The following is a 20517-nucleotide window of genomic DNA, read 5'->3' on the forward strand; positions in this document are numbered from 1 at the left end:
CTCTTAGAGAAACTAGGACCCTAGATCTAAAATCTCAAAGGAAAAGACCAGCATTGAAAGATGTGGAATGTAAGCTTCACAAGGGAGATAACAGACCTGTAGCTATTTGGCTCATAACACTTCACCACCATAGGGAATTTGTTGAAAGAATGAAGAAATCCCATCATTTCTCTGAAAAGTTATAACACAAATCTTACATATGCTGTCTGAAAACTAAAGTAGAAATGAGTACTCCCAGGGCAGACAGTAAATACCATGAGGCAGTGAGTACCTGGTTTCTCTGTTCGGCAGCAGTCAGCTCCTGTTGCAGCAGGTCCACAACCTGAGCCCGGCCCAGCAAGGCTTCTTCATGTTCTTCAAGCTTCCTCTGTAGCACCCTCAATTTCTGAGAAAAAAATGTTTTACACTTAATGTGCTAACAAATGAGCACTATCACCTGCTTACCTTTCAAAATGTCATGTAGATGTCTGCACTTAAGATTTCTGGATGCTGAGGATAATGTTAAAGAGTGGGACACCAGCATGCCATGCTCCCCATCCAGCAGCAAGAAAGAACCTCCGAAACTCTCTCGTCCCAAGCACTGATAACCATCAAATGGAGACTCAAGCAAGTCACTGAATTAGGGAGCCTTTTTAATTATTAAAGAATATGACACATATCTACTTTTTAAATAATATAGTCTATGGCCTGTACCTAAATAACCTAAGTACATGTACATCTCACTCACCAAAGAGAATATTCTTTACAGGCAAGAACCATTTCTCTTCTAATGTCATGCATGGGACATGCACTCAATATACATTTGTTGAATGAGTAAATCTATGATACATGTGTACATTAATATTCTACTTTAAAAAGTGTTATATTCTAAACCTCATTTAGTGGTGTTTTCTGAAGCATTGCTTAGAACTTAGAAGACATTTTCACTCAAAAACAATTAAATGGATCAATCATGAAAGACCACTGGAGTGCCTTTAGGTACCACACTGCACTACACACCAAACAGAAACAAATATCTTTGAGTTAGTAGATGATAAGCTCAAAAACAATGAAGCCAATTTTCAAAATAAACCGATGAAATTTTTAAAAATATTGATTTAATAAAAGACTTCATGGCTCTGAAATCAATCCTTTTCATCTTTAATTTTTGAAAGTTTAAAACTGGTTTCATTGATTTGAAGATTTGGATCAGGTTTTTAATGCACAGAGCTAGTATCCATGATAGCAAATGAAAGAGAAATCAATTTCTGACCACCACATACATTTGGCAATTAAACTCAGCTTTTGAGTACCGACAACCTGGTTAAAGAGGCAAGGTAAGGATAAGAAAAAATAAATACACCGAAAAGAAGCCAATTAAGGAGCACACTAAGACCATGTGAAGAGCAGTGGGTAAAGGTGGAAAAGTGGCTGTTACCATTTAATTAAATGTTAACTAAAATGATAGTCATTCTACTAAGTTTTAGCAACACACCTGTTGCATCTCTGTTTCCACATCTGCCTGGGTTACTAACTGAAGAAGCTCATCTTCATGAAGACGAACCTGTGTTTCAAAGCGGGCATCTTTCTCTCGGACCACCTGCTGCATGGAACTCAACTAAAGACATACACCAGAGAAACTATACAAGTTACACTCCCCAAATATCACAAACAAAACTCATAGACTATTCTCCAAAGATAGACACTGAAAATTGATAGACAATAGGTTTTTTAAATTAAATTTTGAATGTCAAAGTCAATAATGTTAGAAGAGAGACAGGCCTGACAGTAACTTCCAAATGTGACAGTAGGTCTATTATCAAATTCAGAAGTCAGCCTAAATATAAATTTTGATGGAAAACTACATTTGCATGGTTGCTAGAAATGTTTAAGTATAAAACAGGTACATATTTTTGAAGTTTTAAAGAGATTAGAATATTAAACATACAAAGTGAAGTTAGATTTCCGTTAAGCCCTAGACACTACTTGCAATATCACACTCATGCTCAAAAACTTTCAATGAAATTCTCTAAGACAAACTTCAAACTATGGATCTTTTATTCAAGATTCTCTGCAACTGACAATACAAATCTTTCTTTCTAGACTTCAAAGAATTTTCAAAGAATTTTGAAAGAATTGCTTCAAAGAATTGCTTCTACCAAAACACTCTGTGTATTTCCAAACCCACACCACCTCCCCAGATAGCTGTTTTCAGCTGTTCATTACTTGAAGGCTTTGAAATCACCCTCATTTGTAACTGGCTCTTAACAAAATGCAATGGCAGTAAAAAGACCGACTGTGAGCTGCTCAGTTTGAGCACTGTTGCGTTTTGAGGTTTTGTGTGTGTGTGCCTGCTCATTCATTTCGTTAAGATCTCTGGTTGAGTATGCCCTCCAGTTCTTGGGATGTCCATTTTGCAACAGTTGTCAACTACTGCAGATTTCTCAGTTTGTGACACTTTGAATTGACCTTGGCTTTCCTTCTAGGTGGGACAAAAATCTTCAAAATTTTTGTGATTATCTGAATTCTAACATCACCATGAACTTAAGAATCCTGTGTTTCAAGTGTATAGGCACTGGAGTCCTTCATTAGTCAAACACATCTATACATCCTTTCCTGTAAATGTACCATATTCTTTTTCCTTTCTGAGACTGTGCTCACACCATTCTCCACAAATGCAATACCTTTCCCCACCCTCTCTAGAGTAATACCTATCTGTCACAATTTTGCCTAAATCTAACTTTTTCATGTAATCTTCTTTGGTTGTCACACTGAAAGGAACCACTTTCACATCTCAAAATACTTTCAGTCTGCATTGCTGTGGCTATGCACTTACTTGGAATGACTTGCATTAGGATGGACCTGTTAATGTTTATAAATCTTGACTCCCAATGTTTTAAGTCACTTGTAGGAAAATTCATATTTTGTATTTTTCCATCCTAAATTGTATATAATGTTTGTAATATAAAAAGAGCACAATAAAAGCTAATAGCTAAAAGTAAGGACTTCAGGAAATACAATTTTAACTGTATACAAAGCAGTAGGCCATCCATAGACAGAAAGCATCTCTAATACTGCAAGTTATCAGTAAAGTGAACACCTCATGGATAAGATTAAGTACTGTGCAAAGGCACTTCAGGAAAAAAATGTGTCAGGAGTCAAAAGCATTCCCAAAAGAAAAATATGGGGGTAAGTGGTCAAACTGGAAATTTAGAAAAAGAGAAAGAAAGAGCTGAGGACACCAGTGCAAATGGTCTGGTCCTGGTAGCAGAAAAAATATGAAAAATGTCACATAACAGTGCCATTTAATATTAAATCACATAACCTGTATCACTTTCTCATATTACACACTCATTAAGTAATCTTCTGATTATAATTTAACTTCCCAATGAAATTTTATTAAGGGAAAGAACAGACATAATCATTTGTATTTCTTTTAGTTTATCTATCAGTCTCTTTTGAACTTAACACAAGCTCATTCCTAAGAGACTGAATTTCTGTGTGCTATTAAACTCAAATATCTAATATCGGGGCCCGTAGAACCAAGAAACGAGTATCAATTAAGCAATGGCAAATTAATCAAGGTAAATAACACTTCTAATAACATACCCTTTTAATTTCTAGTGTAACACTCTAAGCTTTAGTCTTTCATCTACTAAGCTTTTAAAAGCGAGTGTCTGAATTGCCTTATGTTGTGATAACCTGTTAGACTTTCGTGATTCTTCATACTACTGATTAGGAGGTACCTCCCACCCTACCTGAGCAGCTTGTTCTGCCTGTGTCTGGCTGAGCTGGGCTTGCAAAGTACCAATGAGCTCCTCCTTCTCTTGGAGTTGTTGCTTCATCACTGAAAGTTTTTCCATCTCTGTTGAACTCTTGTGAAATTAAAGACACAGAAGGAAAAAATATTTATTTAATTAAAAGAATTAGCATTCTCAATTTTTTCACCTCCCTTTCCCATGAACCCTAAATACCTACCAATATCCTTCCAATTTTTACTTAACACAAAAGGGAACTGCATGTACTGCAGCTTTTAAAAAAATACAAACTATTTTTCAGAGGAAGACAGAAGCAATAATAGCATTTTACAATGTCTCTCACATAGAGACAGTACAACTAGATAGCAAAACCCAAAACCCATAAACGATATGTACAGTACAACGAGGAAGGCAGTCACACAAACGCTAAAATACAAGCAGGTAGGGACAATCTACCAAAAGGCACAAGACCTGCATGGTATTAGAGTCTGTATGAGAGGAAACAACAGAGAAACATCTGACCGCCTTGAAAAGAGGAAAACCCCAAAAGGGCCAATAAACACTCACGGGAAAACACAACTATCCAATCTTAGAACAGCAGCTTAAATGGGCACGACTTGACCATTCTCCAATATTAGATAAATGCAAGGGATCCACAGAAAGGACTAAAAGACTAGAACAATCTTGCTCCTCTGAACTCTCAAAACTGACTTAGCAGAGCTGCCTTCCAAGACATGAACCTGCACTAAGCAGATATGTCTAGGAATGAAATAAAAATTGAGGAGAATAGGGATAACCAAAACAGGAAAAAAGGTCTATACATGTGCTACATATGTCATTATTGACTAGCCATATATTGCTACAAAAGGTCTGAAATATGCCTAATGTGAAAGAGGAATTTAATTATGAATATTATTTCATTTTAATTAATTTAAATTTAAAAATTGAAGAAATAGAATATTTTTCCACTAAATATAACTGTTTTGATATGAGTACACTTCACTTTACTGTATCATATAAGGTACTTTTGAACTGTCTTGCAAGTAATAAGTGTGCATATTGTTCCTGGTGTTATAATATAATAAATACACCTCCTATTTAGTTGGTGCAAATGGATTGATTCAGTTTGAATAATATCTTTTCTACACATCTATATAACATTGTAGTATGTTTATTTGAATGCTCTACGCAGAGTCGGAGTAACAGCTGATACCTATGAAAATGATCATTGGTAATTAAAATGACATATACTTATTATGTTAATTATAACTGAATTATTTTTCTAGTGCAAAAATAAATATAGTCACTTCTTTTTATCCTTACCCAAGGACATTTTTTCATTGCCTTCTAGAGAGAGAAGAAGGGAGACAGAGAAACACTGATGCGAGAGAGAAGTATCAATTGGTTGCCTCCCTTATGCACCTGGACTGGGGATCATATACACCAGACCAGGGATCAAACATGCAATCTAGACATGCCCTGACTGAGAACTGAACCCACAACCTTCAGTTATGGGAAGACACTACAACCAACTGAGCCACAATGGTCAGGGCAGTATAAACACATTTTTAAGTTTAAAGTCATAGTGCTGACACACAATTCATTCCACTTGATTTCTAGGAGTATTCAATTATGAAAATATATCATAGTTGAACTATTTATCTGTTGATAGACATGAACAGTTTCAAGTTTTTGGCTAATACAAGTAAAGCTCCTATGAACATTTAAATAAAAGTCTTTGTATGAACACATGCTTTCATTTCTCACAGATGTAGCTTTGACGTTGGTATGATTTTCAAAGTCCAATTATTCTCCTAAAAATAATGAACTAGTTTCTCAATGTAGATGCAAATACTAAAGGAAAATGATATTTCAACCCTCAGTTCGGCAATGGGAAAACTTATAGGTATGTTTGGAACAACTTAACTAATGGATCTATTTTCTCAACTGGAAATTTTATAAAATCAAAACACAGATAAATTATTCCCAATGAAAATGTAACATCCAAATTGTGATGTAATATAAAATATACACGAAATTTCAGACTTAGTGCAGAAAAAAATGTAAAATAACACAGAAATATTTTTTTTCCAACTTTGAGTTACATTATGAAGAAGTATCTATCTAGTACTTTAGCCTTAATATCCAGGACAGGAGGTGGGGTCACCACAAACCTAATGCAAAGGGAAATGTGACTAGTGGAAACTTCAAACTTATACCATATAGATTTATATATATAGGCCTACTGCACCTGCTAAGTTAATTGCTTGGAAAATCATAATGACAATATTCAAAAAAATAATATTACAGAAGAGATTATGAAGGATAAGGAGGACCCTCTGCTGTAAGGAAAGGCAGGATTAGGTTTCCAGAAACTAATCCTTTGGGCTTTGGGAGGCATACATGAGTCTCCTAGAGAGTATACAGTCACAGGGAGAGTGTCAGATAGGGCTTTGAAAACATCAGCAAGATGTATAAGCAGAATAACTTGTATATAGTGTATGATGATTAAATACTTGTTGAATTACTGAATTATTAAAAATACAGTAGGGTTGATAAGACCTGCCATAATTCAAAGGTACCAAAAAAAGTAACTGATTTCTTCTAAGGACTCTCATTTTGATTTTGAGCCTACTCAACAGAACAGATCTATCTTCAACTCATACATGAACATAACTTAGTCTTTCAATTTTAGCCAATGCTTTTTAGGTGTTATCTCAGTTGCTTCAGGATTTAATCTCAGTAAATTACATCTTTTTTCTCCCTCATTGTGATGAGCTCCTCTCCAGAGACTAAGTTCTCGCAGATCGGAGGCAGAGATGTTTTAGCACTGACATGCTCTGATCTAGCCCCTCGAGGGAAGGGCATCCTGCTACAGTGAGGCTAGTCCCGCCTGTTTCCAGCATGAGGCCACTGTTAAAATGGAAGTCCTTACTATAGACTCCAGTTATACAGATGCCCTATTTTGCAGCCTCCTTGCCCTGACTTCATGTCTCTTCCAGTCCTCTTAGCTTTTGTGCATCCCCCACAGTGCTGTAAGTAGTTCTGAACTCCCTAGATGACAAACATGCCACAGGAACCCGGGATCCTAGCACAGGCTTATTTGCCAAGACCTCTCCTCCACACAGTTCAAATAAGCCACAGCTGGCTGCTCTGCATACTGAATATACTCAATATTTGACTTCCCTAAAGGGACTGCAGTTTCCCCAGGCTATGCACTGAGAAGCAAGTAAGCCCCCTAGCTCCAAGATTCCCCAAATCTCTCTGGACCTCCCCTTACCCTTTGCCCATTTCCCAAAGATCTGATTGTGGGATAGGAGAAAATGATGTTTATATTATCTTGAAAGTATAGTATTTTGAACATAAAGGACTCAATTAATTTCACCTGTTTCTTCATAACCTATTATAATGCAGCTACTAGAAATTTAAAATTATACGTGGGACTTGCATTACATGTGACTTACTGGACAACATGGGCATAGACCAAAGTAAAGGGTAGGGGAAAGGAAGCAAGAAAATCTTAGAAATTCAGCAGTCATATCTTTGAATACAATACAAAAACAGCAGAAGAGACAGGTCTGTTAAGTCAAAAAAGCTTCCTTGAACCAAGACTCCTATTATTATTTTTTTATTACTACTTTTTAAATCCTAACCCAAGGATATGTTTATTGCTTTTAGAGAAGAAGGGGGGAAGCAAGAGAAAGAGAGAAACATCAATGTGAGAGAAACATTCATTGGTTCTCTCTCCATTCATTGGAGAAACATGCCATGACAGGGATTGAACCCACAACCCAGGTATGTGCCCAATCAGGAATCACACCAGCAACCTTTTGGTGTACAGGAGGACACTCCCACTAACTGGGCCACCTGGCTAGCGTAAGACTCCTTTTAAAAGTTAAGGAATATTACCAGACTTAGGAAGAAAGGAAGGAAAGTAAGGAAGCATATCAATAGATAACATGGATAAATATCTACCGGGCACCTAAAAGATGTATTTGTCATATAATAATTCAATGGGCTTTAGTGATTGTTAACTTAATGATTATGAGGTGACATTCACCCTTACCTGTGCGGCTTGCTCTGCCTGTGCCTGAGTAAGCTGGGCTTGCAAACTGCTAATTAGCTCCTCCTTCTCCTGAAGTTTATGTTTTATCTTTTCTACTTCCATCTCTTCCTCTGTAGAACTCCGGTCATGCTGAAAACACAAGAGATAGTCATTTATTTTAAAAAATTACAGTCACTATACATTTGATCTTTGGCTCTAATTTGCCCTATAAAGCTATTTCATTATAGTTTTATCAAACTGATGTGAGTGAGAAATTTAACACCTGACCTAACAAGGAAGAAACCTTTGAGTTTCCCAGTTTCAGTGGGGCCAAGTAGCTCCTACGGAGGCCTATCCTCCCTCAGATAACAGCTCTAAGTCTGAATAAGAAATAAAATCAAGTATGTGAAAATGAGGAGGGCAACCAAAAGCCAATGATACTGCAGGGGATCTGAAGTTGGAACAGATGGCACCATGTATCCCATTTTTATGTTTTTTTTTTTTAGTCTGAGGGCAAAGGCAGTCAGTGTCATACAGGACTCAACAGAAAACTCAGTCTCACTGCCTTGACTAACCAGAAGCCAAAACTGCAAAGTGAGGGGCAAAACATCATAAAAGAACCAGTGAGAGGAAATGTAAATCTTTCAATAGTCTATTTTTCCTCCCCAAAGCCCCTTAGACTGAACCAGATCATGCCTTCCCCACTTTAAATTCACATCCCCTTTCCCAAATGAACCTAGTCTTCTTATTGGAACTACACAGAATAATTTTATACTTTTTTCCACATAGTAGTTGGTCAAGCGTCTGAAGATTGCTATCATTTCTTCAACTATAGTTTGCACAGAACACCTAGCTCTGTGATACATGTATAACAGTTAGCTGCTCGGACTGACTGCTGGAGCTTCGAAATCTTTTAATCCAGCCCTTTAACTTAACAGAGGAAGGAACTGATGTTGTAAAATGTTGATTTGTTTAAGGTCTCAGCTTTAAAAAGAAGGCAGATTATGAAATGGGTAATTTAAAAATGTAACAACATAGCAGAGGGAAGGGAAGTTAGAAGAAATAAAGTGACTTGGAGAGAGAGAAGTTGCTGCTACCGCAGCTAGGGGAAGAAGGAATTACTAGAGGAAAAACCCAGAAGAAAAGAAGAATCAAAATGAAGAAATTATATGAAAAAATGAGAGAAGTTTCTAAAATAAGCTTTGAGAAATTTAGTAAGTCTATCAATGAGGAAAAGTAGTGTCTTCAGAGCATCAGACCCAATAAGAATGACTAACTAGGGAGCTAACTAGTTATCTCCAGGGTTATAACTAGAGAATCGATTATAACCTAATTTCCCAAGAACTAAGTATGGAGAATAAGAGTACTGGTGGGTCAAAGGATGAGGCAGGAGGAAGTTAAAGAAAATAAAAAGATTCCTTATGCAGAGTGAAGTCTAGGCCAACTGTAGTATGTACACGTGATTTATTAGCCTCCATACATTCTATACCAACCTCAGAAAGGAGTCAACACTAGTATTAAAACAATGCTCTATTCCTCAAAAGGCACTACTTTCCATACCCCTCTCTCTATCTCCAACCTCACACGTTTTCCTGGTGGTGGTCATCAATCTAAAGAACACACGTGATAGGGGGGCAAGGCAATCTAAATGATTCAGCCTACAATGCATGAAACTTTAATCCACTACTATATTGCCATATAAGGACACAGGATATTCTGTATTAAGTCACTGAATTAAAGAATTTCAGAGCTGGAAGAAACATAGAGACCAGCTAGCTTAACCTTCTTACCAATGATGAAACTTCTCCAAAAGCTATGTACCTCTCCTATCTAAAAACCTCACTATAGTATTTACTTCTTCTCACTGGCCTTTTTATTTCTCTAAAAGTCTAAGTAACAACTGGCACTTCATTTCCATGTTTTCTGTTGATCTTTTGTTCACCCTGTGTATGGCCCGTAGCCCAGCTACACTGCAAGTTCAATAAGAAAGAACAGCATTTAAACTGTAGTTGAACAACAATAAAAAATGTGGGGGGAACAATAAAGGTCTTCTTGGCTCCCTCTCCCCGTCAAAAAAGGAAGGAAGGAAGGGAGGGAGGGAGGGGAACGAAAGAACAGAATTTAGTGTTTATTATTTTAGCTTCATAAGTATGTAACTAATAAAGATCTGTCATATTGGAAGGCCTTTTGCACTCAGAAAATATGTATTTTACCCAGTCACCATACCTTGGAGAGCTGCTCTTCTGACTGAGGTCCTGTAGGCAGACCAGTCCCTCCTTGTGCCTTAATTTCTTCTATGTGTTTATTCAAAGAAGTTAATTTGGCCTTAGCATGAAGTTTCAGCTTTTTGATTTTGTTATCAGCAGCTTTTCTTTCTTCCTGTCAGAGAACAATGATGACAAATACATATGTTTGCTCATCGTTTATCTAGCACATAACAAAAGTAGGCATCATCCTATAGTACCAGAGAAATAAGAATTGGATTCTCCAATAATCTTTTAGTAAATACTGAGCAAGAAAGAAGTTAGAACAATGGTACCTGCAGAACTTCATCTTTCTGTTGCAGTTCAGTATCCTTCTGTCTAATGACTTCTTTTAGCTCCACCACCAACCTCTCTGCATGAGCCAGGCGCTCCAGGACATCCTCTTGAGTTTTATCATTAAATTTCATATCAGACTCTTGGGGTAATTCCTAGCATTTAGACAAAAAATTGCCAATGTACCAGGGAAAAGGTATTAACTTCTAAACAGAGTTCCTTCACTGCAACTTCATCTTATCCCAACTCATATCCTTACTCAGGAAATCTATCCAACTCTAAACCAATAATAATTGTTACCACAGCCATTATAATATGTTAAGTATTTTGTAAATGTTAAGCATTTACAAACATTATCTTATTTACAGTTTTATTATTCTAATTTTACCAAAGAGAAAAATAAAGGGAAGCAAAGATCACAAACCATTACACCCAAAATTTTAAATTTAAAATTAAGAGAGTAGTTAAATAAAATTCTCTTAACCACTAGGCAATACTGCTTGTCTTTTCAGAAAACTAAAGGATTTCTTTTGATTCCTTATGTGGCCCTCAGAAAATACAATGCCAACTATAAGAGAAGTGATAGGTGAATTTACAATAGCAAACAGATATTCTTAAACAGGAAAGGAGAACCAATTCTACCATTTGTCATTCAGATCCTTCCTAGAGAAAATGAATCTACTATATACCCAAGTAGGAGTTAAAACAATGTAACACTAGACAAGTCTCTGGGGGCCACGTGTAAAAGATCTCAGGACTCTCATCCGGGACTTGATTCCTATCTGTGGCTCTTAGGATATAAACTACAGGAAAGGGACTATTTATAGCCTCAATATTTTTCTTAATCCTCTCTTCTACCTAGCAGCACAAGGGAGGCACTCAAACCCTTCCATCTTAAATTATTTTTCTCAGAAGAACGTGAAACATATGTCTCATCAGTTCAATTCAGAGCAGAACTACTTACGGAGTCTAAGGAAGCCGTCATATTCTGATCTGTGTCATCCCCTGATAATTCATGTAAAACAACATTTGCTAATCCTGACAATCGACTCAGCATTTCTGCAGGAAGAGAAAACATAAGAACCAGTAAAATATAGAAACACACAGTCTCTTCCTACATGGGTAACTGTATCATCTGTAAGAGAGATAAGAAAACGGCGGGTGGTATGTGTTAGAAACAGACCGGAGCACCACAGTATCTTTTAAAGAGGCATCTGAGTATACCCAGTGCAGTCATACACTTTTCAGTGGCAACAGCAGAGATTATAATCACCATAACCAAAATTTTAAAATAAAACACAAATACATAATTGTTTAGTGGGAGATAACCTACAGGTTATCTTCAATGCCATTTCTTTCATCAGAACTTCATTTACAACCATGAACTTCTAACTGCTCCTTCCCCTCCTACACTTTGTTCTTTCCTACTCTGTCAAATAAACCCCATGATTCAGTGATTTTTTTTGATGTGCCCCACAAACCCCATTCTTTCAGGAAGCTTTCCTGATAAATCATGTGTTTTTGCTAAAACTTAAATATAATCCTTGTTCAAAATCCAGTAAATTTAATTAAAAGAAGAAAAAATGTATAGCATTAACTGCATACATTAGAAAAGAAATAAGGAATCCGCAACCTATGCTTCTCTTATACGAAATTAGAAAACAAAGAGCAAATTAAATGTTAGCAGAAAAAATAAATTAAGATTAGAGCAGTAAATTAAAAAAGTTGAAAACAGAAAAACAGAGAAAATCAATAAAATCAAAAGTTTGATTTTTTTTTAAGGTCAGTAAGATTGATAAAGCTCTGGTCAGGCTGACCAAGAAAAGAAGAAAGAAGACACAAATTATCAACACCAGATATGAAAGAAGAGACATCACTACTGATCTAACATACATTAAAAAATAATAAAGGAACACTACAAATAACTCTATGTCTATAAATACATTAATATGGATAAAATAGGCCAATTCCTTAAAAGACACAAACTACCAAAAATCACAAGACATAGACAGTGTAAATATATACACACACACACGTGCACACACACACATCAATACTTCCCTTCCCTCCCTCCCAATCTTCCTCCCTCCTAAAGTTTCCAACAAACTGTAAAATAAACATGGATCGTCACAAACCCCCAACAGCCATAGATCTATGTGGCACTGTTGCCCAGGCAGGAGAAACTAGAGGAAAGTGAAGGGTGGCATAATGAGCCACTCCAAAATATGATACTTTGGCATAAATATTATTCTGAGCTAAAGACACTTGGAAAAAAAAGCAGAAAAAGAATAGCTGCTGAATTGCTGAATTGATGCCACAAATACTGAATTGCTTCATCTGATGCCACAAGCCCATTACAACCCTGCAATGAGAGGATATAGTTTTCCTTGCTACAGACATCAATCTCCCCCTGCTGTGAACTGGGTGATGATGCAGAGTCCTGTTTCAGCTTTCATTTCATGTTAGTCTTGGAGAAACAGAAGTATGATAGGCACCAGCAGTTCTTTGCAATTGTACAGATGATACAACATGCAAGCAAGCTGAAAATTTTGTGTATGGACTTGAGCTAAATGGTAGGGATTCAGGCAGGACTGACTTTGAAAGCCACTCCTTGGTTTATGCATGAGGGAACTGCAACAGCCATTATGAATAGTGACTGTCTAGTCCTTCATGCTAGCACTGCACAGCTTTTTGCAGAAAATGGCAATTCAGGCATCAATGTAAAACAGAAAAACCCAGAAGTGAAGTGGAAAAAACTGAAATTTCTAAAAAATCATTTTGGTACTCCTGGCTGGCGTAGCTCAGTAGATTGAGCGCGGGCTGGGAACCAAAGTGTCCCAGGTTCGATTCCCAGCCAGTGTACATGCCTGGGTTGCAGGCCATAACCCCCAGCAACCGCACATTGACGTTTCTCTCTCTCTCTCTCTCTATCTCCCTCCCTTCCCTCTCTAAAAGTAAATAAATAAAATCTTTAAAAAAAATCATTTTGGAAATGAAGATGAAACTAAAAGGAAGAGTAAAATGAATAATTATAACAAATCATCTCTTAAGAAGAAAGCTCAAATAAAAAATAATTTTAAAAATCAGAAAATAACTATAAATATACTACATTATAACCCAGTACTGTTATACCTAAGCATTTATTTCAAAGAAATAAAAACTTAAATTCAAACAAAAACCTGTATATGAACATTCATAGGAGCTTCAGTGGAAGGAATCAGCAAGGATGTCCTCTAACAAGTAAATGGTTAGACAGACCATGATATATCACTACTGTGGAATACTTTGTATAAATACAATGGAATAAACTGTTGATACACCCAACCATTTAATCTCTAGGGATTTAGGAATGAAAAAAGGATAATTCCAAAAGGTTATATACTATAGAATTCTCTACTTATATTTTTGAAATGACAAAATTTTAGGAATGGAGGACAGATTAGTGGCTGCCAGTATTTATGGAGGGCTTGGAGGCAGGAAGGTAGGAGGTAGTTACAATTTTAAAAAAGCAACACAAGGGGTCTTTGTGGTCTTGACACCTTGCAGTATTTTAACTGTGGTGGATATGGAACCTACACAGCTGATAAAATTGTATAGTATACAAATAAAACTAGGGGATGTATTAATGTCAGTATCCTGGTTGTAGCATTACACAATAGATCTGTAAAATGGTACCATTGAGGGAAACTCCACAAAGAGTACAGGGATCTCTTAGAATTATTTATTGCATGTGATTCTATAATTATCCCAATTAAAAAAGAAATGGTAGCCCTGGCTGGCGTAGCTCAGTGGATTGAGCGCAGGCTGTGAACCAAAGTGTCTCAGGTTCGGTTCCCAGTCGGGGCACATGCCTGGGTTGCAGGCCGTGGCCCCCAGCAACCTCACATTGACGTTTCTCTCTCTCTCTCTCTCCCCCCCTCCCTCTCTAAAAAAATAAATAAATAAAATCTTTAAAAAAAAAAAAAAGAAATGGACTTACTCGATTTTTTTGGACTATAAGACGCACATTCCGCACCCCGCACCCCGCAAATTTGGAAGAAATAATGGTTGTTAATGCTACTGTTGAGTTCTGTTTACACTTACATTGGTGAAATATTATGTTATTTTATATTATTAAATATTTTACCACATTTTTTGCTTCAAAATTTATTTTCCTATTTTCCTCCTCTAAAACCTAGGCACGTCTTATGGTCTGAAAAATACGGTAAATGCAATGTGATTTCCTATGATATGTTCAGGGCACTAATGGAGAAACTGGAAATTAAAACAAAGTATGGAGTTTAGTTAATAGTAATGAATCAATGTTGTTTTCTTAAGTTTTGACAAATGTACTTTGCTAATGGAACATGTTAAGATATTAAGGAATACTGGGTGAGAGATCAACTGAATGCAACTGTCTTTGCAAATTTTCTATAGAAAATCTAAGTTATTCCTAATGATTTATTTTAAACATTTTTAAAGAAATAGCAATAATTAAAAAGGAACCAAGAGAAAATGATAAATACTGCAGATAAGCAATGAAGATGATAGGATTTCCTGAAGAAAACCAAAGGTACAGAACACAAAAAACAAAGCCAAGAACAATTACTTCAAATTTAAAAAGACTTCAAGCTACATATTAAAAGAGCCTACAATGTACCTGAGAATATCAACCCACAATGCCCAAAAAGACATTTACTAGAGTAAAATCAACACACTTAAAAAATAATCCTTTGAGATTTAAGCCAAAAGCTCATCTGACTTTTGCAAGATAAAGAAAATAAAGACTATCATAACACTTTTCAACAGCAATGTTTTTGTCAGAAAAAAAACTAGAGTTACAGCCCTGGCTGGTGTGGCTCAAGTGGACTGAGTGCCCACCTGGGAACCAAAAGGTGGTCAGTTCAATCCCCAACCAGGACACAAACCTGGGTTGCAGGCCAGGTCCCCAGTTGGGGGCCTGGAAGATACAATCTGTCAATGTATATCTCACACATTGATGTTTCTCTCCTCTCTTTCTCCCTTCCCCCTCTCTAAAAATAAAAAGATATAATCTAAAAAAAAACCAAACTGGAGTTACAGATTTGAGCTATTCAAGGACAGAACATGTAAGCCAAGGATTTTATTTTTAGCAAAAATGACCTTCAACTATAGAGAACAGAGACAGAATGTTACAAATATGTAAGAAAATTCATGAAAATTTTCCCATGAGCCTTTCCTAAGGCATCTACTCAGAGAAAGCTTGAGACAACCAAAAGACCAAAACATCATTATAGGCATTGGTTGTACTGGCATAAAAACAGATATAGAGATCAGAACAGCGAGCCCAGAAATAAAACCACGCCTCTATGGTCAATTAGTATTTGACAAAGGAGGTAAGAACATACAATGGGGTAAAGACAGTCTGTTTAGTAAATGGTGTTGGGAAAATTGGAAAGATACATGCAAAAAAATGAAACTAAACCATCTTCTCACACCGCACACAAGAATGAATTCAAAATGGGTTAAAGACTTAAATATTAGATCCCAAACCATAAAAACCCTGGATGAAAACATAGGCAGTAAACTATCAGACACTGCTCATAGCAACATTTTTTTTTTTATATATATCTCCTTGAGCAAGATAGGAAAAAGAAAAAACAAACAAATGGGACTACCATCAAATTGAGTTTTTGGACATCAAAGGAAACCATCAACAAAATGAAGAGAAAACGTACTGCATGAGAGAACATATTCACTAATGATACATCTGATAAGGGGTTAATATCTAAAATTTATAAAAGACTTATAAAACTCAACAACAAAAACAACCTAATTTAAAAAATGGGCAAAGGACCTGAACAGACTCTTCTCTGAAGAGGACCTACAGATGGCCAACACACAGATGCAAAGATGCTCAACATCATTATTCATCAGAGAAATGCAAATTAAAACCACAATGAGGTATCACCTCACACCTGTCAGAATGGCTATCATCAGTAAGTCAATAAACAAGTGCTGATCAGGATGTGAAGAAAAGGAAACCCTCACGCACTGTTGGTGGGAATGCAGACTGGTGCAGCCACTGTGAAATGTAGTATGGAGATACCTCAAAAAATTAAACATGGAGCTGCCTTATGGACCCAGTGATTCCACTTCTGGGAACTTATTCAAAGAAACCCAGAAACACTAACTTGAAAGAATACAGGTACACTTATGTTCATTGTAGCATTATTTATAACAGCCAAGATTTGGAAGCAGCCCAAATGTCTATCAGCAGATGAATGGATAAAAAAGCTGAGTTACATTTACATGGTGGAATACTACACAGCCATAAAAAGAAGGAAATCTTACCTTTTGGGACAGCATGGATGGACATGTAGAGTATTATACTAAATGAAATAAGCCAGTAAGAGAAAGACAAATATCATATGATTTCACTTATATGTAGAATCTAATGGACAAGATAAACTAACAAACAAAACAAAAACAGACTCATAGAGACAGTGATCAGACAGATAGCTGTCATAGGGAAGGGGGGTTAGGTTAGGGGCTAGGTAGAATAGGTGAAGGGATTAAGCAAGCAAGAAAGCAAGCAAGCAAGAAAGCAAGAAAGCAAGAAAGAAAAGAAAGAAACAAAACTCGGACAAAGACAAAAGAATATGGTGATTATCAGAGGCAAGAGTGAGTGGCGGGAGATAGAAGGTATATGAGGATAAATAGTGAAAGAAAGGAGACTTGACTTGGGGTGGTGAACACACAATATAATATACAGATGATATGTTATAAAATTTTACACTTGACATCTATGTAACCTTATTAACTGATATCACTCTGATAAATTCAATAAAATTTTTTAAGTTTTTTTTAATTGACTCAAGAAAGAGAAGGGGGGAAGAGGGAGACAAACATGGTTGTGAGAACAAAACAGATCAGTTGCCATCTATATATGCCTGACCAGGGACTAAACCAGCCACCCAGGCATGTGTCCTAACCAGGAATCAAGCCCATGACCTTTTGGTTTGCAGAACGACACCCTACCAACTTAGACACACTAGCCAGGACAACAAAAAGAAATATTGTAAGCATTCAGTATATAGTTACTTGTGGGACTAAGACTGGGATGGAGAGAGCATAGTATTTAATGATTATATGCTCTGACAATATATAGAGCTACCATGAGAAAATATTTCAGGAGGATGTAAATAGCATATGCAAAGAAACCCTTTAAAAATTGTTTTTGGTAACCAAAAATTGGTGGTAGTTCTATCAGTATTGTTATTTCTAGACTATTATATGCGTTATGTGGAATTAAAGTAAATGAGTAATTATAGGCACAGTAATTCTATCATATCTTCAGCATGTAAAAAGGAGTAACAGCTATAACGCAGAAGAAACTAAGAACTGTGAAATAAAAACTGATTTTGAATTTGAATTGAAAATACCAGCATGAACCTACAAAGTATATTACCTTAATAGATACATGTTTCTAGCTCTGTCCTCTGAAAAGGCTTAAAAACAATGATGAACTGAGAAGCAGTGAGCATCTTTTATGCATAGACTGGGGTCTTAAAATAGCATTTCCCATTAAAAAAATATTTTTAAATAGGAGGGCTTCTTGGAGAAATGACTGATTCCAGTTTAGTAGGAAATGCACAAAATGAGTCTGAAACATCTTGTCATATGAAATAGCAAGGAAGCCATCGAAGACTTCTACAGTCATGTCAAAATGGCTAAGGAGCCGAACTAAAATTCTCATAGGCCAAAAGAACAATGTAAGTTTCTGGTAAGAGTATGAATTGCAATGCATTAAAAGACACCAAAAATGTTTAAAGCCGTAAGTTCATAATAATAAACTGGTCATCATCTGAACTGATTATGTTGAAATTAGGTAAATACAAGAATTAATCCTGCCTTTCCTACTTGAACTTTATCACTCAGGAAGCAAATAATAAATGAGGCAACACATTGCCCTATAAAATTATTCCAGCTAATAAATGAAAATAAAATGGCTGCATTAAAATTTGTAGTCCCGTATTTACAACTCCTAATAAATTCATGCATTTAGACAGCACATCTGTAGCTAATAACAAAAAAGAGCAAAAACCAGACTTTATGACCTTCCCAATGAAAGAATATACCACCACCTATAGTCATGCCAAAGGAATTGAACCTCAGTCTGGTGAAGCCACTGGATGGGCTGCCAATTTGCAGGAAATGCAGAGGACAGAGGAATAGCTGAACTGAACCCATAAAAAGGAAATTCCAAGAGTAAAGGAAACTCCACAGGTTAAAAGGCGTCAGTTCTTCAACAGAAATTTTAAGAAAAAGGGGCACACAAAGTTAAAAAGGTGGAGGGAAAGTTCACATTTGGGTGATCAACCCATAGAAAAACCACAGGAAATGCTACTTGGGAATAAAAGGGAGGGCTTTTATTGGGATGGGGTGCGTGGAGGGGATGACGAGATGTTCATATTATAATAATTAATTAAACTATATACATTTGGGGGTATTTTTTAGTACTTGAGTTTTATTTTATAATTAAAAGGGTTTTGGGGTTTTTTATTTTGTTTTTGTTGTTGTTTTTACAAATCAATTAACAGCCAGAGTTGTCCATAAAAGAGTTTCTAAGCTTAACCCCTGGTTTTGCTCACGTGCTGACCTGTATTTACCTCACTCACTGGCCATTTCCCGTCACTTTCAGTTCAGATTCCCCAAACACCAACCAATCCACCTCTATTATAGCCCTGCTGTTTGTCCTACAAGTTCTGCTCTAAGTAGCTTGGGTCCTTCTGCTACAGCTACTTCCTTTAGGGATAAACAGAATAATACTGAGATGTCAAACCCAATGACAGTGTTTCTCGACCATTTTAAAACCATACACCCTTTGGAGACATGTAAGATTATCAGGTATGCACAAACATGTGCACACACATACACACCCAAGATGGTATGCCCTAGATCAGATATTTTGCATATCACCATCAGCCAAGAAGATTGTGATGAATTTATAATTTCTATTGTAAAAATGTTTTTTCATATTCCAAATATAAAATTAACATTCTGAATGTTTTTTTCAAACTGAAACTTCCCTCTTCCCATCCACCACTACCACATATCAAATTCTGATTCATTTCTCTAGAAGGGTGTGTCTTCTTCACCAGCATCCTACTAAAAATTATTGCATATAAAGGATACATACAGATGGGAACATAGAATGATATTAAGAGTAACAATTACTGAGCAATATGTACCAGATACTTTACATTTTTCTCTGTAATCCTTACTAAATTTGCAAAGTAGATATTATCATTATCCCCATTTTATAGATGAGGAAAACTGACAGAGAAGTTAAGATGTTTCAAAGTCTCTCAGATAATTAAGCATTACTGAGTAAGATAAAATACTCTTTAAATGAAAAATAGGTTACTTTTCTCACATAAGTGGTTAAAAATGTATATTTGAAGAAAGACAACATTGTTATCATGTCTATATCATTGCAGGCCAGGGTAAAAGGAATCTGCTTGTAGAGTGATTCAATAATATCAGAGGGCCATGAGAAAGAAGATGGCATAGTGGAAAGAGCACCAAATTGAGAGCCAGGAACTGAGCTTTTGGTAGTGGCTCCAACACAAAGTAGTTAGATTGTAGTAAGTCATTTAAAATGAAGACTGACAAGGAACATTCTAATGCCCAGTATTATGACTATGATTCAAGAGTAATTTTTCTAGTTGTTGCCATTAAAGGAATAATATAGAAATAGAAGTGGAAAGAGTATCTCAGATCCAGTTAAGTGCTTTATGTAGCTCAAAGGTTGTGAATTCAAGGGCAAGAGAACCACTAAGTAGCATGTTTAAACTAAATGAAGAAAGATGGACTTCCACCTCTCTTAGCTCACTGTAGGACAGAAATGGGCAAATGCATACATAAAAATTAGTGAAGGGGAAAATATTTATGTTCATAGTAATAAATTCATGTGTGGAATATGTGCAACTGTTGGACAAACAATGCTTTTCCCATTGTTTCATAAAGCACCAGAATGAGTAGCAATGTGGGAAAAGAAAAAAAAAATGATGATATGCCAAGGCCAAGGTTCAATAAAAAACCAAGGCAAATAAAACAATATCCTGAAGACAATGCTGGCCACACCTTCCAAAAACCCTGAACAGGAGCTTGACACTTGCCTGTTGAGGTGGCACTTAAAACTTTAGTAAGTCTTATTTTATAAGTCTTCACTACT

At 36.2% G+C, this 20517-nt stretch overlaps 1 protein-coding gene across 7 annotated transcripts in view; it reads right to left on the reverse strand.

Annotated features, from left to right (window-relative positions):
- The window catches only part of GOLGB1 (golgin B1), an 83764-nt gene that overhangs the window by 58911 nt on the left and 4336 nt on the right, over positions 1–20517 (reverse strand). The window contains exons 2-8 of one of the 7 annotated variants that reach the window (XM_036018159.1): positions 11284–11378; positions 10322–10474; positions 10009–10161; positions 7804–7932; positions 3738–3854; positions 1475–1582; positions 272–385 (exon numbers count right to left, since the gene is read on the reverse strand). In XM_036018159.1, the coding sequence (XP_035874052.1) occupies positions 272–385; positions 1475–1582; positions 3738–3854; positions 7804–7932; positions 10009–10161; positions 10322–10474; positions 11284–11376 (867 nt within the window). In that variant the 5' untranslated portion in view covers positions 11377–11378. Of the gene's footprint in view, positions 1–271; positions 386–1474; positions 1598–3737; positions 3864–7803; positions 7933–10008; positions 10162–10321; positions 10475–11283; positions 11379–20517 lie in introns of all 7 variants that reach the window. The other 6 variants (XM_028503936.2, XM_036018158.1, XM_036018157.1 and 3 more) reach the window with 6 other exon arrangements.

Source organism: Phyllostomus discolor, chromosome 2 (assembly GCF_004126475.2).
Source record: "Phyllostomus discolor isolate MPI-MPIP mPhyDis1 chromosome 2, mPhyDis1.pri.v3, whole genome shotgun sequence".
Taxonomy (NCBI): Eukaryota; Metazoa; Chordata; class Mammalia; order Chiroptera; family Phyllostomidae; genus Phyllostomus; species Phyllostomus discolor.